The sequence below is a fragment of the Sceloporus occidentalis genome, unplaced genomic scaffold (genome assembly GCF_023333645.1).
Source record: "Sceloporus occidentalis isolate IW3139 unplaced genomic scaffold, rSceOcc1.0.p SCAF_117, whole genome shotgun sequence".
Taxonomy (NCBI): Eukaryota; Metazoa; Chordata; class Lepidosauria; order Squamata; family Phrynosomatidae; genus Sceloporus; species Sceloporus occidentalis.
This window is the reverse complement of record NW_028317097.1, coordinates 335,384-355,670: the sequence shown is the minus strand read 5'-3', so window position 1 is coordinate 355,670 and position 20,287 is coordinate 335,384. Positions and strand designations below refer to the sequence as shown.

At 38.8% G+C, this 20,287-nt stretch overlaps 1 protein-coding gene across 2 annotated transcripts; it reads left to right on the top strand.

Annotated features, from left to right (window-relative positions):
* Positions 1 to 17,259: 17,259 nt before the first annotated feature.
* On the top strand, positions 17,260 to 20,068 carry GBX2 (gastrulation brain homeobox 2). Of its 2 annotated transcripts, XM_089498282.1 has the most exons (3): positions 17,260 to 17,764; positions 17,869 to 17,891; positions 19,574 to 20,068. In XM_089498282.1, exons 1-3 carry the CDS (start codon positions 17,260 to 17,262, stop codon positions 20,066 to 20,068), a joined length of 1,023 nt encoding a protein of 340 aa, XP_089354408.1. The 2 variants fall into 2 exon arrangements, with proteins under 2 accessions (XP_089354408.1, XP_089354409.1); XM_089498283.1 differs by lacking the exon at positions 17,869 to 17,891 and having other exon boundaries at positions 19,557 to 20,068.
* The last annotated feature ends 219 nt before the right edge of the window (positions 20,069 to 20,287 follow it).

Below are 20,287 nucleotides of genomic sequence, written 5' to 3'. Positions count from 1 at the left end.
ATAATATATATATATATATATATATATATATATATATATATATATATATATATATATATATATATATATATATATATATATACTACCATTCACTTTTAATGGGGAAAAAAGGAAATTTCGAGCTGTGCTGACATAATTGCAAAATTATCAATAAGCCTTTTAAACTTAAACTTAATTAACGAACACAACATGCCATTGGAACACAGGAGTGATGGGAGTGATAAAGGGCCTCTGTACGCTTATGAAGATATTCCATTAAATATTAGCCATTTCCAGCTACAATAGCCATTTACATTAACAACTGTATTTCTGATCCATTTGATGGAATAGACATGTTAATAGTTTATTTTTATCATTTAACAAAATGCAAAATGAGTAATCTGTGTAGATTGTTTTGGCGCTATATAAATAAAAGATAATTATACTAATAATAATAAACAGAATATAAATAAAATCAATATTTGATGTGACTATTATTTGCCTTTAAAACAGCATCAATTCTTCTAGGAACGCTCGCACACAGTTTTTAAGGAACTTTTAAGGTTGTTCCGAACATCTTGGAGAACTAACTACAGTTCTTCTGTGGATTTAGGCAGCCTCAGTTGCTTTTTCCTTCATGTAATCCCAGACAGACTCGAAGATGTTGAGATCAGGGCTCTGTGGGGGCCATACCATCACTTCCAGGACTCCTTGTTCTTCTTTACTCTGAAAATAGTTCTTAATGACGTTGCAATATGTTTGGGGTCGTTGTCATGCTGCAGAATAAATTTGGGGCCAACCAGATGACTCCCTGGTGGTACTGCATGATAGATAAGTATCTGCCTGCCTTCTGAGCAAATCCCCAAACCCATTTGCAGAAATATGGCCCCAAACTTGCAAGGAACCTCTGCCATGCAAACACTGATTCTTGTACTACTCACCAGACCTTCGGCAACCAAACTGCCTTCTGCTACAGCCTAATATTTCAAATTTTGACTCATCAGTCTAGAGCACCTGTTGCCCTTTTTCTGTAGCCTAGTTCCTCTATTTTCGTGAATAGTTGGGTCGCTTTGCCTAGTTTCCACGTCAGAGGTATGGCTCTTGGCTGGAAGTCTTCCATGAAGACTTCTTCTGACCAGACGTCTCCAGACAGTAGATTGGTGTGCCAGGGTCCCAATGTTTTCTGCCAGTGATGTGCTGGTGGCACTGCTGGATGTCTCAGGTAAGTAAGCATGATGTGTCTTTCATCTGCTGCACTAAGTTTCCAGGGCCGACCACTTCGCTTATGATCCTCAGCTTTACCTGTTGAGCCTGGACAGAACATTTGGAAACCCCTGTCTGCCTTAAAATTTCTGCCTAGGAGACACTTTACTGATGTAGTATAACTACCTTGTGTCTTGTTGCTGTCGTCCGTCTTGCCATATTTTATGACTTTTGACGTTAAACTGTCTTCAGTAAGCTCACCTTGTTAGTGAGTTGAGCTATTCCTTGCCCACTTTTTTCCTCCTACACAGCTGTTTCTGTTTCAGTTAATGATTGGGTTTCAACCTACATATTAGATTGATGATCATTAGCACATGTTTGGTATAATTGTTTAATCATAAACCTAACTATATGCAACCTAGAAGACTTGATGCTGTCTTGAAAGCAAAAGGCGGTCACACCAAATATTGATTTGATTTAGATTTCTCTTCTGTTCACCTAATTTGCATTTTGTTAAATTATAAAAATAAATTATTAACATGTCTATTTTTTAACTCCTTACTTTATAGCATTTTTCACATCTGCCTAAATGTTTTTCACAGTACTGTATATATTTATAGTCCATATATATATATATATATATATATATATATATATATATATATATATATATATGGACTATAAATATATACAGTACTGTGAAAAACGTTTAGGCAGATATAGATAGATATATATATATATATATATATATCCACTATCGTTCAGTTGGATCAGAAATACAGTGTAGAAATTTACTTTTGCATATATTTCCTTGTTCTCCATAAAAACAGTTAAATGGCTCCAAATGTTTGAACAGTAGTGTATATATAAGGACTGCCCCTGAAAATCTGAGACAGCTGGTCGGTATGTTTAAACTGTTGTATTTGTATGGCATCCAATTTCATAGGCCTGGCATGAGCTTAAAAGAACACATGTGCCTGGAATAGCGTGCATACAAGCAGTGAAAGGGTGTATTTATCTATAGATAACGACATATGCTCCAAGTGTTCCGGGTTCTGATCACTTGGAATATTGATAGGCTGATGATCTGTATTGATCTGATCTTTGTGATTCATCCTGTCATGGTAAACGACCTCTGTGTTGTAATTATCTGAAATTAAATGTCTTTTATATTCTGCACAGGCTCCTTGTACTTGATTAAACCATAAAAAATTGTGTTCTGGTATTTTTACATTGATTGAACCTTTCTCTGTTCTTTTTTCAGGATATATATATTTTTTTTGTGTTAGGACTGAAAAGTATCATGAACGGATCATGTAAACAGTCATTAGGACCTTTAAATTACTAGACAAAAAAGGACGAGCTATAATTCACAAGGCTGGGGTGTTTTTTATCTGTCTATCTATATCATGCATACATCCACGCATTCATAAATATAACAATTATGTATTAAGTGCTGTCCACATTCTTTAATTATCTCTGTTACTTTTAACTCCGATGAAGTTTCAAAGTTAGAACAACATTTAAAAAGAATAATTGTTTTTTTTCATGTTTTTTCCCCCAATGCAATCTGCCTTTTGTGATTGTCTTGAAACAATTACTGTGTATCAGCGAGTGGTGAGGGGGGGTAAAGGGGGGGCAGACCCATTAACCGGTAATACAGAACCACATAAAAATGTGATTAGAGCTTCTAAAAGGAGCGCAGTGGGTTCCTGGTTAACACAATGAGATTCCTGGCAAGTGAGGCATGGACTCTCCTCAATGACATCCACTATCTTGCACATTTACTTCCAATTAAATTACTGAGGCAGCACAGGCAGCAATGAAAACACGTCCAGTACGTTACTGGGGAGGAGAGAGCCCCCCCTCTCCATAATGAATCTCCCTGAAATGTCTCAAAACTCACACTTTGTACCCAGAATAGAGAGCTCCTCGCTCTGGAAAATGATGTGTGGTTTGTTTTATCAGAACATTAAAGCGACCCCCCACCATCCTCTCGTTATAAGAACAGATCCCAGACCCTCTCCCTCCCATCGCCATGTTATCCGAACAGATTTCCAAACCTGTCATCTCTTATTGTCAGATTCGTCATTATGAGAGCAGATCCAAGACATCTCATCGTTTTCTCAAATGATTAGATCCTCAAATCAAATCCTCTGATTAGAAGAAAAGAAATAACCGTTTCTCTAAAAAAAAGCCAAGAACGTGTGTTTTCCACTAAAGGCATCCCATGTCTGGGTTATTAAGTTTATCCCAAACCCATACATCCTTAAAATTGTGTCCAAGATGACCTAGCGTCTTGTCATAAGGCTACGTTGAAGTCCTAATTTACCCTTTTCATTCAGAACCACCTCTGCAGGAGGCTCGATCGGCATCCGGTACTTGATACCTTTTAGTGAACCAAGATCTCGAATGACACAAAATAGCTTCGTTGACCACCGTCTCTTATTGACGTTCACATTGATAAACGTGTAAACTTTACAGGCCTTCTATCCCTAAAGACATATTAGATTTTTAAATTTATCCTAAGGAATTCCTGCTTTTTTACTAAAAATCTGAGCGCGCGAGGACACCCACCACAGTGACCCGACGGTACGTAGCACTAACTGACAGTGACACAGACACACTCAGAAGCACACACTCACATTAATCTTTGACACCCACTGGTTTAAATGAATTCAGACCTCATCAAAAGAACAGCACAGCTGAGCAGGGAAGGTGGGGGTCCGGGGTGATCAGAGGGAGGTGATATTAGGCGAGATGCGGCTCAGATATTGATGTTTGAAATGATAGATCATGTGAGAGTGGCAGATATACTATTTGTCTAATAGCCCTGCAATTAAATCTCGTGTAAATGACCCATGCCTCATTTCATCCTAATCTATGGAATTTTGATTGAATTCGTCAGCTCTAATTGAAAAATACTGCACTTTAATGTCTGCATTGCAGGCTGGGCACTGCTGAGTGTGATCAGGCTCTGTCCCTGTGACCTGACTAAGCCGCGTCTCGACATCAGCCACGCGGGGCTCAGGGACACTTGTCCTCAGTGCCAACCTGGGCCAGCAGTCTGCATGCTAATGGCCGGCCAGCTGCGCATTGCTCTATATATATACAATGAAACTTACTGCACAAGGAGGTCATCTTGGCCCACAAACCATAGATTGTTCAAAAAAGGGATTTTATTTAAAAAAAGGAGAGAACAAATTTGAATTACATTGCTGCTGCTTGTTCTGAAGTATGTTCAGAGACGTATCAATATATATATTTATTCTTCAAATATAATATTTCAATAATATTCAGAATTATACATATTGTACGTGTGTGTATATATATATATATATATATACACTACCATTCAAAAGTTTGGGGTCACTTCTTTTTAAAAGTAATGCTAATTTTGTTGTTTGCTAATTGACGTTGTTATTGTCACTGGAAACGGCTGATTTTTAATGGAATATCATCAGAGGTCTTTAGCACTCCCATCACTCCTGTGTTCGCTAATCCAAGTTTACGTTTAAAAGGCTAATTGATCATCAGAAAACCCTTTTGCAATTATGTTACAGCTAGAAATTTCCTTGTTTTCCATAAAAAAGCTAAGTGACCCCAAACTTTTGAACGGTACTGTAATAAATATATATTTTTTTATATATATATAAATGCACATACGCACATATATGTTATACAACTAAAAAACAGAACATGTATCAACAGAAGTGTCTGTTGGTTTGCTGTGATATGAGTTAGTGTAGCACATATATATATATTTATATACATATATACACATTTAATTGCAAAGTAATTTTTAATACATATATAACCATTTCAGCTGACATTGAAAGGCTTTGGTGTCACATGTTGCTGTCCCCGTCTGCGTACACTGACAGCCTGTCACGCAGAGATTTAAATCTGACACATTCTGTCTGGCAGATATACAAAAAAAAGCACACTGACACAAACAGACATTGTCATATAGATAAACGGGGACACCGACACACACTAGCACAGTGACACATTGTTACTCAGCTACAATAAACTGTCATCAACCGAGTGACAATCATGCAGGAGTACAAAGCGACACACAAATATTGCAACATATCTGTATTTAAAATGTAATATTTCATATTTATTTATTTTAACATTCTTAAAAAGGAAAGCAATGCTGAAGTAGTACCGTAATATATGGGCAGAAACACACAAATTAACACTCCGCCATGTATACAACTATATATAAAACTGGACTATATCGAGAATGGATCAAAGCACTGAGAATGGGGAATTGCCGACCTCAGCACAGAAGTGGAGCAGTCTAATCTGAGTATATTGTCAGTGGTCTGTCTAAATGTTTTGTGTATCACTTATCACTCTATCACAGGTTAAATGACATGGTTATTATTTTGTTCATCCATTTGTACCACTTTCATGTAACAATGTCATATAGAGAGGATGCTTGCCTGGGCACAATATTCTCTCACTGTCTCTCGCTATTCCATATGTGTGTGTATATATATATATACACACATATACAGTATATACAATTTATACAGTAACAAAATAGAATAAGTAATAGTATACACTGATACACAAATAGAGATTCTGGGGCTCACATTACTTAAGTACGAGATAAGAGAGATATTGTTTGATCACAGTATCCATACTGAATTATCAGTGCCCATATCGGAATAAGACAAAAATGAGAGCTTTAAGACACAAAGTAGCGTGTTTTTTTTTTGGTAATTCTGGAAATCCTGCAGTCTCAGAGAACCGCTTGTATTTACTCTGTGCTAATCATCTGCTTCAGGCCAATAAAACTGTATAATAGAGCACTTAACGTAATAACGTTTCAGATATGCAAAGTTACTTTAATACTTAGTTAATGCCTGTTGTTTTTTCTCTCGCGCTAATTTGTGGTTATTTTCTGTTATTCTTTATTCAGTTTTTAATTATTAATATATTTCCTTGGTTGTTTTGTTATTAAAAATAATAAAAGCTTGCTGAAATCACTTATTATACAAGGCTTCTTTTGGAACAATCTCAATGATGGTCGTATTTCTGGAATTGTCTATGAATAATAGAACCAGATTCGGATGACGTATAAGAGCCATTTGGTCCACCCATTCTGCCCATTTCTTTATTCCTGTGGTAAGACCTCAGACCTTTTTGGTGCTTGGGCTTGTCTTGTGTCCAAGATAGTCTTATATTTATCCCATTCCTCCCTAAATGCACTTATAGGTTGTTGCCACAAAAAGTGAAAAGGACTGTCTCTTTAAGCATTTTATCCTTTAGTATGATATATCTTCAAAGTTTTCAAAAGTGGTCCTATCACCATAGTAACCAACAGACCATCCCTTCTGATTGCACCATTTCATTAGTTACTATGGTGATAAGATCCCTTTTAAAACCTTCTTACCTGAATATCATGATATGTAGTGTACTCTGAAAATGAATGCCTACAGCATCATACATACAGCACCCTAGAAAAGCTCTTACATATAACACAGAAACATAACCTCGAGTAATGTAAAAAATTCAGTGACTTCCAATATTATTTACAATTTTGGATGGCCTCAAACAGATTCCTGCTCCATTACGTATGAATTGATTACAGTTGGGAAACATTCCTCCCTTGCCCTGGCTTGTTTTATTGAAGATTCAGTAATATTTCCTGTCCTAATCTCAGTGAAATACAGAATTGTGAAATAAATAATCTGGAACGCTTCTTTCGTAGAGAAATATATATATATATTATCGGCTATGTCCTAAAATTTCACTTGCCGTATCCTACAACCTAAATACCAAAAAATCTTTCCAGCAATTATATTGAGTTTATAAAATGCAATGGATTTCCCGGCATCGTACAGCATGGAGATCGATAGTAATTGACCAACCACCAACCCAAAAGCTTGTAGGAAGTGGCCGGATATTGCTTGCTATAAGATCCAGCCACGTATATATGATGGGCACACCATGGGTGTTGAAGTGATGGGAATTATTGATATATGACTGGGAGGCTAACAAGGGATCTGGGATCTGGGTTTACTGGGGAAGCGGAAACATTTGAAGTCCAGGAAAGAGCCCAATAGCGCTGGATAGAGCGTTCCATACAGTGCTGTAGCATAAAGTCTCCTAGGTGGAACGAGATGAAGTACTGAAGAATTGGAGTTATGATGTTGATAAAGATAAAGAAGCCGCTGTCGTTATTTTAAATTTGATCATGGTGGATACTGGCAGATAATATAGAGACTGGCAGAAAGAACTGGTCTTGTATGAGCAATCAGTCTTTTTTTATGTTTGGGTCCCTAACAGGGCCAGATCTCTTTTATGTCCTCACATTGAGGTACAATGTTTTTAAAGAGATTCGGACACCATGATTTTAGGGTACTAACTGTAAAACAATCACATTGAGAGAGCCATCTTTAATGTTCATGGAATACATGGGCAAAGAGTAGGCCCAAGGGACAGCTGCTGTGGGCCCCTGGGGTAAGCATTGGCCTGGGGCTACTGCCCCTTTACCACCTGATGTCCCTGTATATGTAGGTAAATGTGATCACATATAAAACTACTGAACATAGCCCAAAGTATGGGGTTTTACTACTATATAACAGACGCGAGAATAAATCACAGGTAACTTAACAGCCAATTAATTAACGTTTCTTATCAAAGCGCCAGTATTCATCCCTAATTTGATCCATGGCTCAATCCTGCAGATAAATTGACTACGGTTATGCCAGACCTACACGTTATATCATTACCAACGTGTATTAAAGGAGTCACAAAATCTTCAAAGGGAAGCTGTGCCAAGCTTCAAAAAAGTGAAATCTGGTCAAGGTAGAAAATAACAAAAGGAACAAAGTCGGCAAACTGGATGATATTCGCACAACCTGCAGGTCGTTCCACACCCAGTCCCTCCTATTCCAGCCGAGGTCCGTTCATTCATCCGCTGAAGAACTGTGTGCTTCTCTAGCCATTTGCTGGAGGGCCAGCTACACCTTGCAAAACAACTCACTGGAGATTCCTTGGGCAATTAAACATTTAAAGGATCCTTATCTGACTAATGATGGCTTCATAGACAAACAAACAAAGAAAATAGTGTTTGCTGACTGCGGAATTGCAACAATTATGATAATCAAAAGACATTAGAGGGAAAAAGTTATCTACTTTAAAGATTTTGCTTCAGTGGAAGGTTACAAGCAGGTTTCTGAAGAGGCAGCTGTCCTAAAATTAAAAGGTCACGATGTAATCTAATAATACATTTTAAAAGTAGACCTTTCTGGATGAGCCACCTCTGCTCGTACACCAATTTTTGCACTGTATAAATGGAAAATGAACTGCCATTGATATATTTTGCTAATGGTTCAATAGTTTAGATTATACCTAAAATTGAAAACAAAAATATTATGTTGCACCTAAATTTTTTAAGAAAACTGAAGTCCCCCAGCACATGAAAACTTGCCCCTGACGCCATGCACTGGACTTGCAGAGACCCAGCGTTGCAGATTGAGCTATGGATTGGTCCCTGGATGACTGAATGCTATTTAGATTTAGATAATAATGAGAGCAGCCCAATGGGCAATTACCCGCCATGCCCATTTTCCCAGATTGTTTGGTAGGAGATTCATTTATGAGAATGAATCCATTGATCCTGAGATTGGGGAAAAAAATCTAAAGTGCAAATTCCTATGGAATTAAACAGAAAAGGGTACAACCAAAGAAATGGTTGTGTTCTTTTACCATAGTTTAGATACAAACAGTCCCTAAATTCTAATCGCACATGACCAAAGCTGCTCTTTCCTATATGTATAACTCGCTTCAACTTTACATTAAAGAGTGTCCACTCACTTTGTCCTTATGGACAACAATCTCTCTGCATCCTGTACAAACACTCGGATTATCTACATTCAGACCAGAGCACCCTTTAATCCTCTAACTCCCTGTTTCCCTCCTCCTGTTAATCTGAATACAGTTAAAAACTTTGATGATTCAAGGAAGGGCTGTCAGAAGTTGCCCAATTTACCTAATTGTTGCCTGAAGTGGATAACAGTGTGGGGCTAGGGGTTTATCTTTCACATTAGGCTATCCTTGTTCACCCTTTAACCCCTATTTCCCTCTTTTTTAGGTAGCTGGGATTTCCATATCTCCTATCTCCCTAACAATTCCCTGCCCTCCCCCATCCAAACATAAAGACAGCTTCTTTTTCTCTGGCCTTTGAAGCCCTAATTAGGAACAGATAAGATGATAGGGATCAAATATTCACCTTCTCACCTCAGACCTCCTACTGGATCACATTATCTGCTTAGGACTAGAAACATCGCTAATAGCAAGCAAGGCTCGGAGAGAAAATACAAGCCCAAATAACACACAAATGATCACAAAGATTGATACAAACGGCTATTGAATGTGGATATTTGTGAGGGTTTACTCCCTGGATAACGCATTTTCAATCAAATATATATTTTACCTCTATTAGAGTGTTTATGAATACATTTTATCTGATCTCTTTATCTTACTACTTCTTTGTCGAGAAAAATGAGAGTGGTGACTTATAAATAAAATATTTAAGGTATGAGTAAATTACACCTGCTATTAACCCTAACCCTTATATAAACTTGGAGTCTGCAATTTAAGTCTGCCTTGGAGTCGTGGAGTATGGCTAATATCAGACTTGAATTTAGAACACTACTTTTATGGACTCCATCATATGAAGAACCACACTCTGGTTCATACACTATGGACTGAAATCAGTGGCCGAGAAATTTCAGCACCTTCTCTAATCTCTGTTTTTACCATTATGCAATGTATGTACATATTTCTGGAGAGATGGCCTAACTCTGAAATAAAATTGTAGATGTTCTTCAAATAAAACCTTATGAAGGACCACCATATTAGTTTTATAAAGGGCCATGTGTTATTTCATTTTGGTTTCCTTCCCCATGTAGACATGGCTTTTCTGCCCAGCATAGGGTTTGAATGTGTGAGCCTTCCACCTACATGAAGTTGTTTCAATCTAAGATAGTAACTACTCTAGCTCATGCTATTGAATTTTAAATGGTATCTAGTAATTTTGTATCTTTATTCTGGGTCAAAGTCTTCCATAGAGTTCCAGCAGATTCTGTAGCGTTATTACAATGACAGGAGTTTACAATCTAGTAGTCAGGTAAGGTCTAGTGTCTTTATTAGAGGTGTCTATCATAGCATCTACATTTACCCTGCTGTATTTTCTTCCATGAATGTATCAGTCGAACCATTAACAGCGCTAATGTGCACCCACGTTATAGCCATACAATCCGAATAAATTTGCTCTTCCACTGGGGAGCTGGAATGACCATGTGGTCCAATTAGCCTATAAAGCGCTAAAAAATCTAAAGCTAATAATTGCTTTGAGATAAGAACTCTCAATTTCTTCTGAAAGAGATATCTTCTGTTTGTCAGTTTACTTCAATTAGTGCAAACAGAGGTCATATGGTCATGCATGGCTGCCACATGAGAAAAGCAGGTTCAGAACCTGGTATTAGGATTCCTGAAGGAATTAAATGTTTGTGTTTCCAAAGTTGCAGATTTAACCATAGGCCCAGGTGTCTCGAGATACAGAGCCTCCCCCTACCTATATGAATGAGAAGCTAAGGTGCAAGAATTTATTTGGGCAACCACACACAGACAGGGTATGAGTCAACATATTACATGTATTGTAATTACTCTACGCTAAAGTAGCATCTTCAGGAGGTCAATAGGATCTGGGCATGATCTGGATGGAGCTTGATATTGGATTTAATTAATAAATATAATTGTCTTTTTTTGTCCTATATTCATCATTGCTCGTTCTGTGTCATGGTGACTTTTCGACTGCTCGGCATATAATACTTTGATAAGTTGACACATAAGTAGACAACTCTTGTTCTTCTAGGACATCGTCCCAAGTTTAATAGAAAATAATAAACAGGGTCCTATATTGTTTGATATAAAAAATATTGTTAAAAGGCAGTGCCTTTCTTTTCATCTCATTACATGAGTATGTGGGTTGGCCAGCACTATTGCAAAAAGTCAGCCCTTGGCCCCACCTGGGGTTTTGGCTTTCATGAGCTCCTCACATGAACACAGGTGGATCCATCAATGTCTCAGTTATTTTCACAGACATGCCTGTGATGATGAAACAGCCACCTGTGCCCGCGTGAGCCTATTCTCAAATTCGGCATTCTGGAGGTTGACACTAAGGGTCTCTGTTTTACATTCTTAAAAAAAGGGTAGGAAGATACCTGATCAATCCGTGTGGTCTATAGGGAATATAATCATTGATATCACCCATTTTAAAAATCATCTGACATTGTGATTAGTGCACAGATGCATCTTTAAGAGTGTATTCACTAACCTGGGAGGCATTTTTTTGAAGAACTAAATGTTTCAACTCCCTGATATTACTAGCATTATAAAGTACCATCCATGGTAAACTCCTCTTAAAAGAAAAGCTGCACTGGCCCTGTATATTGTATAGTGAAAGTAATAAGAAGGCTTTAAAGAGATCTTCCAAAATGAATTATGCAAGGCCACCTCAGCTCTTGCTGGAGGAGATCACCAGGGATGTAAAATATGCCACTCTATTGCAATTTGTACCTAGGCATTTAGAAAGATACCTGTTTGGAACATTGTTCGATTTAGTGTGTAACCTCCAGGATCTGAGCTGGCACTGGTATAGGCCAATTACAGTCAGTGCCGAAAAAGAGGTGACTTTGGAACTGAATGATAAGTTTGGCACAAAACTGGACCAACTCAGACCATGCTTAAAGGATCTGTGATAATTAATTTTATATAAATGTTCACACTGACCACTGATTTCATCACTGGAATTTTGAATGGGCTTTTAACGTATTTTAAGCCAAATTATTTCACATGTAAAATTCAAATCAAGATTACAGACCAGAAAAAAATCGGATAAGCATATACTAATAGCAGACCCTTGTCTTCTATAAAATAAAGCAAATTAATTATATTAGCCTGGCCCTCTATAAAAATGCATTTGAACTTCTGTGATGCGTGATCTTTTGTGTAAGCTGAAGTTAGACAGAAGCATTATTACCTTCTTAAATTCAATTGGATCTGACATGGCAGTACTTAAATAGACTTATAAACGGCCAGCATTGAAGCGAACCAACATGTATGAACTCTGTGAGATGCGGCATTAACAGTACAGGTATTTCCACCTGCTGGCACGCATACAGAGATCAAAACTTGTATTTGTTTCTTTTGGTTATGACTACATTTATTACATTGAGTGGACGCATTACCGGGTTGCGCTCATTGCTATACATTGCACTGTGTATAGGTACAACAGCGTAGGAGTTAACTTAAAATGCTACGTGCTCCTGATTTATTGCTCTGGTTTCCAAGGTATGGGCTGTTGCCGGTGTTCTCATAACCCTTACCGATTTACAGTGACAGATAAGGTAGGGTTGTGTTTTTTTGTGGGATGGGGTCAGTTTTTTCTCACTCCCCAGACCCTCTCATCAGTCATTACATCCCCACCCCTGCTATTAGCACCGGGACAAATGACAGGGGAAGGATCCTGAATCCGGAACGTATTGATTAACCCGGGCCTCTGTCAGGGGAATGCTTTATCGCTGGGGCCTCCCATGTGCGCCATTGTGTGTGGGGGAGGGGTACAGGGCAATCCCCAAAATTACTTATACTACATATAGTGTGGATATAACCACACATGTGCATTACATGTCACAGGTAGACGGGGTGTTGTCCTGTCTGTGCCACTGAATGCCCCAAGTTAGAGCTCCCTAGGTTTTCTTATCACATGTCCCACGTGTGCCTCGGTGGCATCTAAACTTCAGTCAGTGTGCCAGCAGGTGTTTCTGCCCGTGTCTTCTGTTTCTTGTATGTCTGTGAGTGGCACGGGCATGTTTTCCGTGTATTGGGTTGTGATCAGCACATACTTGTGCATGTTTCTGAGTGACCCTAGTTCTTAATGACCCTGAGTGTCATCGAAGACACCCCTTGCTCCCTTTTTACATCTTTGTGAAATGTGTGTCAGATTGTATACATACATACTGAGCCAACTGTGTGTTGCAGAGTCTCAGTCTGTCAGTGAGTGTCAGCTCTCTCTACCAGTATATCTGAGGGTCTCTGTGATCCCATGGAGAGTCATTTACAAGTACTTGATCTGTCCTCATTGCTCACTCTCCTCATTATTTATTGGTCTTCAAATTGTTTCAAGTCCTTTGACGTCCAATTTACAAGTTTGGGGTCTGTTTTGTTCTTTCTTTTGTCCTCCCAAAAGAATCTGTGTTGGGGGAGCTTTGAAAAGCCAAACATGAGAGGCAGTGTGTGAAAGGGGACAGGGCTAGGGGCTTTTGATTCCTGCTGGAGAGTCAATAGTCACTTTACATAATTGCAGGAGAGAGTTTCAAAGCCACAATCACAAGGAACCCCCTACCCCTCACCTCCAGGAGTCTATTGGGGCTTTCAGGCCTGTATAAAAGGGGATGAATAAACTGGGCCAGGAAGATGGGGCTTTAATGTTTTGCAACTTGCATATTGCTGAGTCCAGATGGGGGAGAGAAGCTACAAACCCCCTTTTGTTGTTTTCCTGGGTGGAGAAGAGAAAAGGGGGGATGCTCTCTCCTCTGCCAGCTCTAGAAACTTCACCAATGATTGTCACTTGCAAGATTGAGCAAGCAAACAGAATTAATGGCTGTAAATAAATGGGGAAAGGAGGGGACTGGGAGCCCAGCACCTCCCTACACAGAATGGGGACAAAGGCAGTGAGTGCCTGGGCTGATCTGCAGGGCCTGGGTTGGGGAAATGGGGTAAGGAGGGGCAGCCTCTAATGAGCTGGGACTGGACTGTATTACTTACATAGGGACTAAACTATCCATGGGCCACCCCCTATACAAACATCACACATCATATATATATCGAGGAACCTGGAATATATATATATATATATATGTGTGTGTGTGTGTGTGTGTGTGTAAGTATATAGAAGTCTAATTGATTAACATTAATGAAATCAGAGGGAATTGTATATAGGTGTCAGATCCTGCTGTCTTTAAATGATGGTAATGTATAGCAATGTATGTGTTCCAGCCGAGCTGTCAATTTTTCACCTTTAAATCCGTAGAAATCCACGGTTACCCTATCCATATACAGCACCGTACACACAGCCGGTTGCATGCCATGCAGTGCCAAATCCTCATCCGCTTAAATACTCCTCTTTAAAATTCAATATTATTATGGAGAACATTTAAAACAAATAATATATATTATATAATATATAAATAAATCACTAACAGTATACATCGTGCATTTGAGATCCGCTGGAAACAGTAACAGTATCTGGGGATTATAGACGGGTTTCTATAATTTACAGGGACAACGAACACACTACGGCACTATACTGTATATAATTATATTAAAACATTATGATATTTTATACTTTATATATGTTTTAGCCATAAAGACACACGTAAAAGTTTACCTCTTGTCACCATGGCATAACGATACACATAAACTATACATACCGGTATATATAATTATCGTCTCTCTCTCTCTATATATATTAGCTAGTATATATAAATATATATATATATATATATATATCTACACGCATACATATATATATATATGTGTGTGTATGCGTGTAGATATATATATATACGGTATACATCTAATATATATAGAGAGATAATTCTATATATTACACAGTATAATTCTATTATCTACCATCAATAATAATAATAAACAACATGAATTTCTGTGTCATATATATATATATATATATATATATATATATATATATATATACTGTGATGGCCTCTCCTCCTGCTTCTGGTGACAGGCAGCGATCACATACTTGTCACAGGAAAAAGTTTAAGGAAAATCCGATTGAAACATAAATAAATGAAGAAGGAATATGAGAGGGCTGAGAAGGTGATGAAGAGAAATAAATCGGAGCGGAAGACTAGGTGATAGCCCGCACGGATGTGTAATCATGCCTCTTGTATTATCTATTCATTAATCTGCCCCGCACACCGGCCACTGCCGCCAGCTGCTCTCGGTCCCTCTGTTAAATCACTTTGAGATCCTCCGCCCTGTACGGGCGTATCATGCGGATATGAGCCGGTTCCTATACAGCTACACGGTAACGAACGGGACTCGCTGTATATGCCGTGTATTCGCAGTGATCGGGGTAGCGAGTGTTATTAATCACAATAAGCGCAGGGAAATGCGAAGAGATCACTCTGCCAAAAAAGGACGAAAAGCAGAATTTCTCTAAGAGCTCATTTCTAATTATTTTTCACTGGATTGTATTAATAAAAGTTTTATTTTGTGTTACTTCTTACAGGACAAAGTTGTGTGCTTACAAATTAATTCATACACAACACAAAGTAATAAACACCATAGCTGTAAATATATATATATGTATATATATATATATATATATACATACAGATGCCGAACCTAACACCCTAATACAGTGAGTTATACAGTTAATTCATATAATAATCGATACAACTGATAATCTGTATAAAGAACATATGTACAACTTGTGCACAGCCGAATCCATAGGTATATATATTTATACAAAGTAATTCATAAGAGATCTACATGTGCTATAAACAGACATATTATCTAACAATACATATCTAATTCCTAAATTACACATACACAACATATGCATACAATTTAACACACACACATATATATATTTCTTAAAATAAACATACACCACGCAAAACACGCTTAAACATTTCCACGCTTCCACAGATGAATTACACAAATTAATTCACATAATAATCGATACAACTGATAATCTGTATACAGAAACCTACATTAAATATATAGACAATACAGACGTTTACATTCTCTATACATTTCATCTAGATTTATTGCACATCTATACATTCTGTGTGTATAACCCTATACATTGTATCAACAATATGTGGGCATTAAGCATACCCACAAAAAGAATAATATTCATTTTACACACAACCTATTTATGTTGCAATTAGTGCAGACATTAACTATGTATATTTGTAAGTATATATATATATAATTATTATTATTATTATTAAAACAATTCAGTCTGAAACCTCTTAACATACTTTTCTTTCTGTTTAGATGAAGATGTGGCTGTGGGTTTTATTGAGTATTGAATATATAGTATTGAGTATATAGGTGAGTAGTGGACCCCAGGGACTGCATATACATATAGGTGTGGGTGAGTCTATCACCGTATAGCACTTATCTGTTACCTGTCCCCAGCCCCAGCACTCTAGTCTAACACTCTCCAGGGGTGTGAGGAGGGCTAGGTTTGCAGGGACACACCCCCTGCCCTCTACCAACCAATCACCTTCATGAGATATGCCCACGTGACCGAGGGAAGGTTCTAAAATCTGGCAATATGTGAATGGGAAACAGGAGCACGGTTTGTATGTGCTGAGACCCGAGAGAGAAGAGGCTGCAAGTCCAGGTCAAGCAGGGAGAGCAGCATCCCAGTACAGAGCCCTGGTACCGGTCACAGCACAAACAGGAGCCCCGCAACACAGAGAGAAGACAATCCCTTCACACACACAACCATCAAAGTGTGGCTGGGGGAGCGGGCACCGCACCGAACATCACGAGCAGAAAGAGAACCCAAAGTCCCACATCCAGAAGTGGTCATCTGCACAGAGAGGAGACTCCATCTCCTGTCCCCTGAACCTCACAGACACAGAGAAGTCCTCCCCCAGACATAGGTAGGAACATCCTGCTGCACCAGGTCAGGAAGATTCTCTTAGAATCCCCAGAAAGAGAAGGAATGCCCTTATGTTAGAGAGTGGCCCGCTTTATATGAATCTGGGACCCATGAGTAATTTGGCACAGAGGAACCAAGCTGAAGCCAGGCCAAGAAATCTGGAGACCCGTCCCAGGCTGACGTGAACAGGACCTGAGTGTGCAGCCCCTTCTCACTGTGTTCTGTGACTCCGATGGACGCTGTGACAGGCTGAGTCTCTGCTGAAGACCCCCCGAGTGTTTGAACTGCTTTAGGGTACTTGCCCTGTCCTTTTCTTAGTCGCCCTTTGACTCCCAGTAGCTTATATGAGTGCAGCCTTCCAACCTCCTCTCATGATGATGCAGCGTCCCCTGGGCAGCAGTACAGCTTTCAGTATAGACTCACTGATAGGAAGCCCACCTCAGCCCAGCCCCGGGCACTTTGTGTACACAGGATACCCCATGTTCATGCCATACAGGCCTGTGGTTTTACCCCCTCCTCCACCTCCCCCTCCGGCTCTGTCCCAGGCAACTTTGCAGTCAACTCTCCCCTCCACTCACCCTCATCATCAGATCCCAAGCCTGCCCAGCGGATTCTGCTCCAGCCTGGCACAGGGCATGGCACTCACTTCCACCCTCATGGCCACCCTCCCCGGAGGGTTCTCAGCCTCACCCCAGCACCAAGAAGCGGCCAGGAAGTTTGGAGCTCAGAGTCTCCAGGGTGGATTCGATAAAGGCGACAGTGGCCAGTCTGATGGAGAGGAGGGCAACAAGACTTATGTGACCAAAGAGGGGACCATATTGCCTTTTGCTTCATCAGAATCTTCTCTGGGTAAGCGTCCAAACTCCAACCTGTATACTTCCCAAGACTCCTTAGATCTGAAAGTATATGGAAAATTACAGATAATTTCATGCAAATATAACTCAACATGATAGATGCAGGTTTAGGATCTTTACGGGTTCGCCTCATAGTCTTCTCTTCAGATGCATTTTAAGTAAAAACATGTTTTTTGATGATCAGAAAACGTATATCTATTTTTACACGTAATAATGAAGATTTCATAGAAATGTATTTTTCTGGTTTAAATTCAAACAAAGGGAAATTAATTCCATCTAATTCTATACATCCCCTTACTGAACCCAAATTAATACAGATTATATAGTCCAGGAAATCAGTCCCAATGTGGATTAATGTTAGAACCAAATTCCTGTTTGCATACTATATCATAAGGAACCTAAAGGATGAGACCTAAAAACATCAAATATCAAATAAAAACTTAAATCACTTTCCAGAAAAAATACACAAAAAGCTACATTCAATCACACAGATACATTTATCTCTGCAAACTGAGTATCAGACCTGCAAAAAAATAGATACAAACAAAGATAAAATTCATCCTAAATTATGGAATGAAGTCCAATTTTCTGTTCATTTTTTAAGAATGTTTTTGACAGTTTGAGGTGAAATATATATTTAAAACAATGTGTAAAATAAACAGCGATTTCTGAACGAATTTTAGCGAATAAGATAGATCTGATTTGATGCTCCATGTTTTGGGAAAAAAAATATTCAGATTCATTTAACTCACAAACGTTAAATTCCTTAAATTGCCTTGATTTAGTCTGCATTTTATGTATTATTATTATGATCTATTTTTGTTAAAATGTTTTTTATCAGTTTATTATTAATTACACTATATTTACTCATTTACTATATTCAGTCATTTAACTAAAACCCTATAGAAATGGAATTAACAAATAATATACAGTCTTAACCTGAATAGATTTTCTAAATTTTAGATTTTAAATCCGTTAAAATGTGGAGTTTGAGTTGTAGGATCGCTGGGTGTTGATCTGTTTAAATGATTTTATTATGGTAAATGTTAAATTCATTGAAAGTACACAAATCACATATTTTAACTATTCTATATAATAGCGATTTTCACTATGTTTTAATAGTGATAAAAAAATCAAAGATTTTTGGTGAAATTGAGAATGTAAATTGTTTGCCTTATCTATCTATCTATCTATCTATCTATCTATCTATCTATCTATCTATATATCTATCTTATTTATCTATCTGTCCATCTATATGCAGCACTTTTAAAATACTCAAAATTGAGTAAATGTATATTTTTCCTTACCCAATTCTTTTTATTGTATGGATGTTTTTATTGTAATGTTGCGATTTTAGCGATCGTTCGTTCAACCCCAATATTCCTAAATATTTCCACGAACATAATGTAATAATTCAAATAATTCGTTAATAAACTCAAGTTCCACTAAGAAAACAGTGTATAAATATTTTATTTTTACTCACGTTTTTGTCTGCCTGGTCTCCTGACCTGATGCACACTTAGAACATACCCCATTGTACAGCGCTGGGGAATATGATGGCGCTATATAAATCAATAAATACTAATAATTTATGGAAGGAAATAGCAACAATCTATATACACTGGGGTGTTTTTTTGTTGTTGTTTTTAGTTTTAAAGCAATGAGTTACTTAGTTGTTACTCTGTATCTAGAAATGAAACCTCACTTTTTTTGAGAGTAAGGATCAATGTAAATGCATATGTCTCCGGTCACCTATATAACTGTGGAGGTGCTCTGATTGCTTCCAGGTCCTATGCGGGCACAGGGTAAAGAAGACACGGGAAAGGATGAGGATGCGAAGGGGAAGGAGGACTCCTACCTGATGGACAGTGACCTAGACTACAGCTCTGATGACAACATCTCGTGTCAGGCGACCCACAAGGAGGAGGACGCCCCGGAGGAGAGTCCCCAGAACCCCAACCCGTCCAGTAACAGCACCTCCACCGGGAAGAACCGGCGGCGGAGAACGGCCTTCACCAGCGAGCAGCTGCTGGAGCTGGAGAAGGAGTTCCACTGCAAGAAGTACCTGTCCCTCACCGAGCGCTCCCAGATCGCACATGCCCTCAAACTCAGCGAGGTCCAGGTCAAAATCTGGTTCCAGAACCGCAGAGCCAAGTGGAAGAGGGTCAAAGCCGGCAACGCAAACTCCAAAACCGGGGAGCCCTCCAGGAACCCCAAAATCGTGGTTCCCATTCCAGTCCATGTCAGCAGGTTCGCCATCAGGAGCCAACACCAGCAGCTGGAGCAGGCTAGACCCTGAACTGGACTAATTACCGAGCCGAGAGTCAGGCTGATTAGTAGCCATGGACAGGAGGGCTGAGGTCACCAATTAATTCTAGACTTTCTGGAGGACAGCAATCAGAACTCTAAGTATTTATTACGGGAAGAGGGACAGAGGGACCTGGTGACCAGGCACAGGGTAAGGTCTCCTTATCCGGGACAAAACTATGGACATAGAGTCCAAGAGACAAGCTCACCT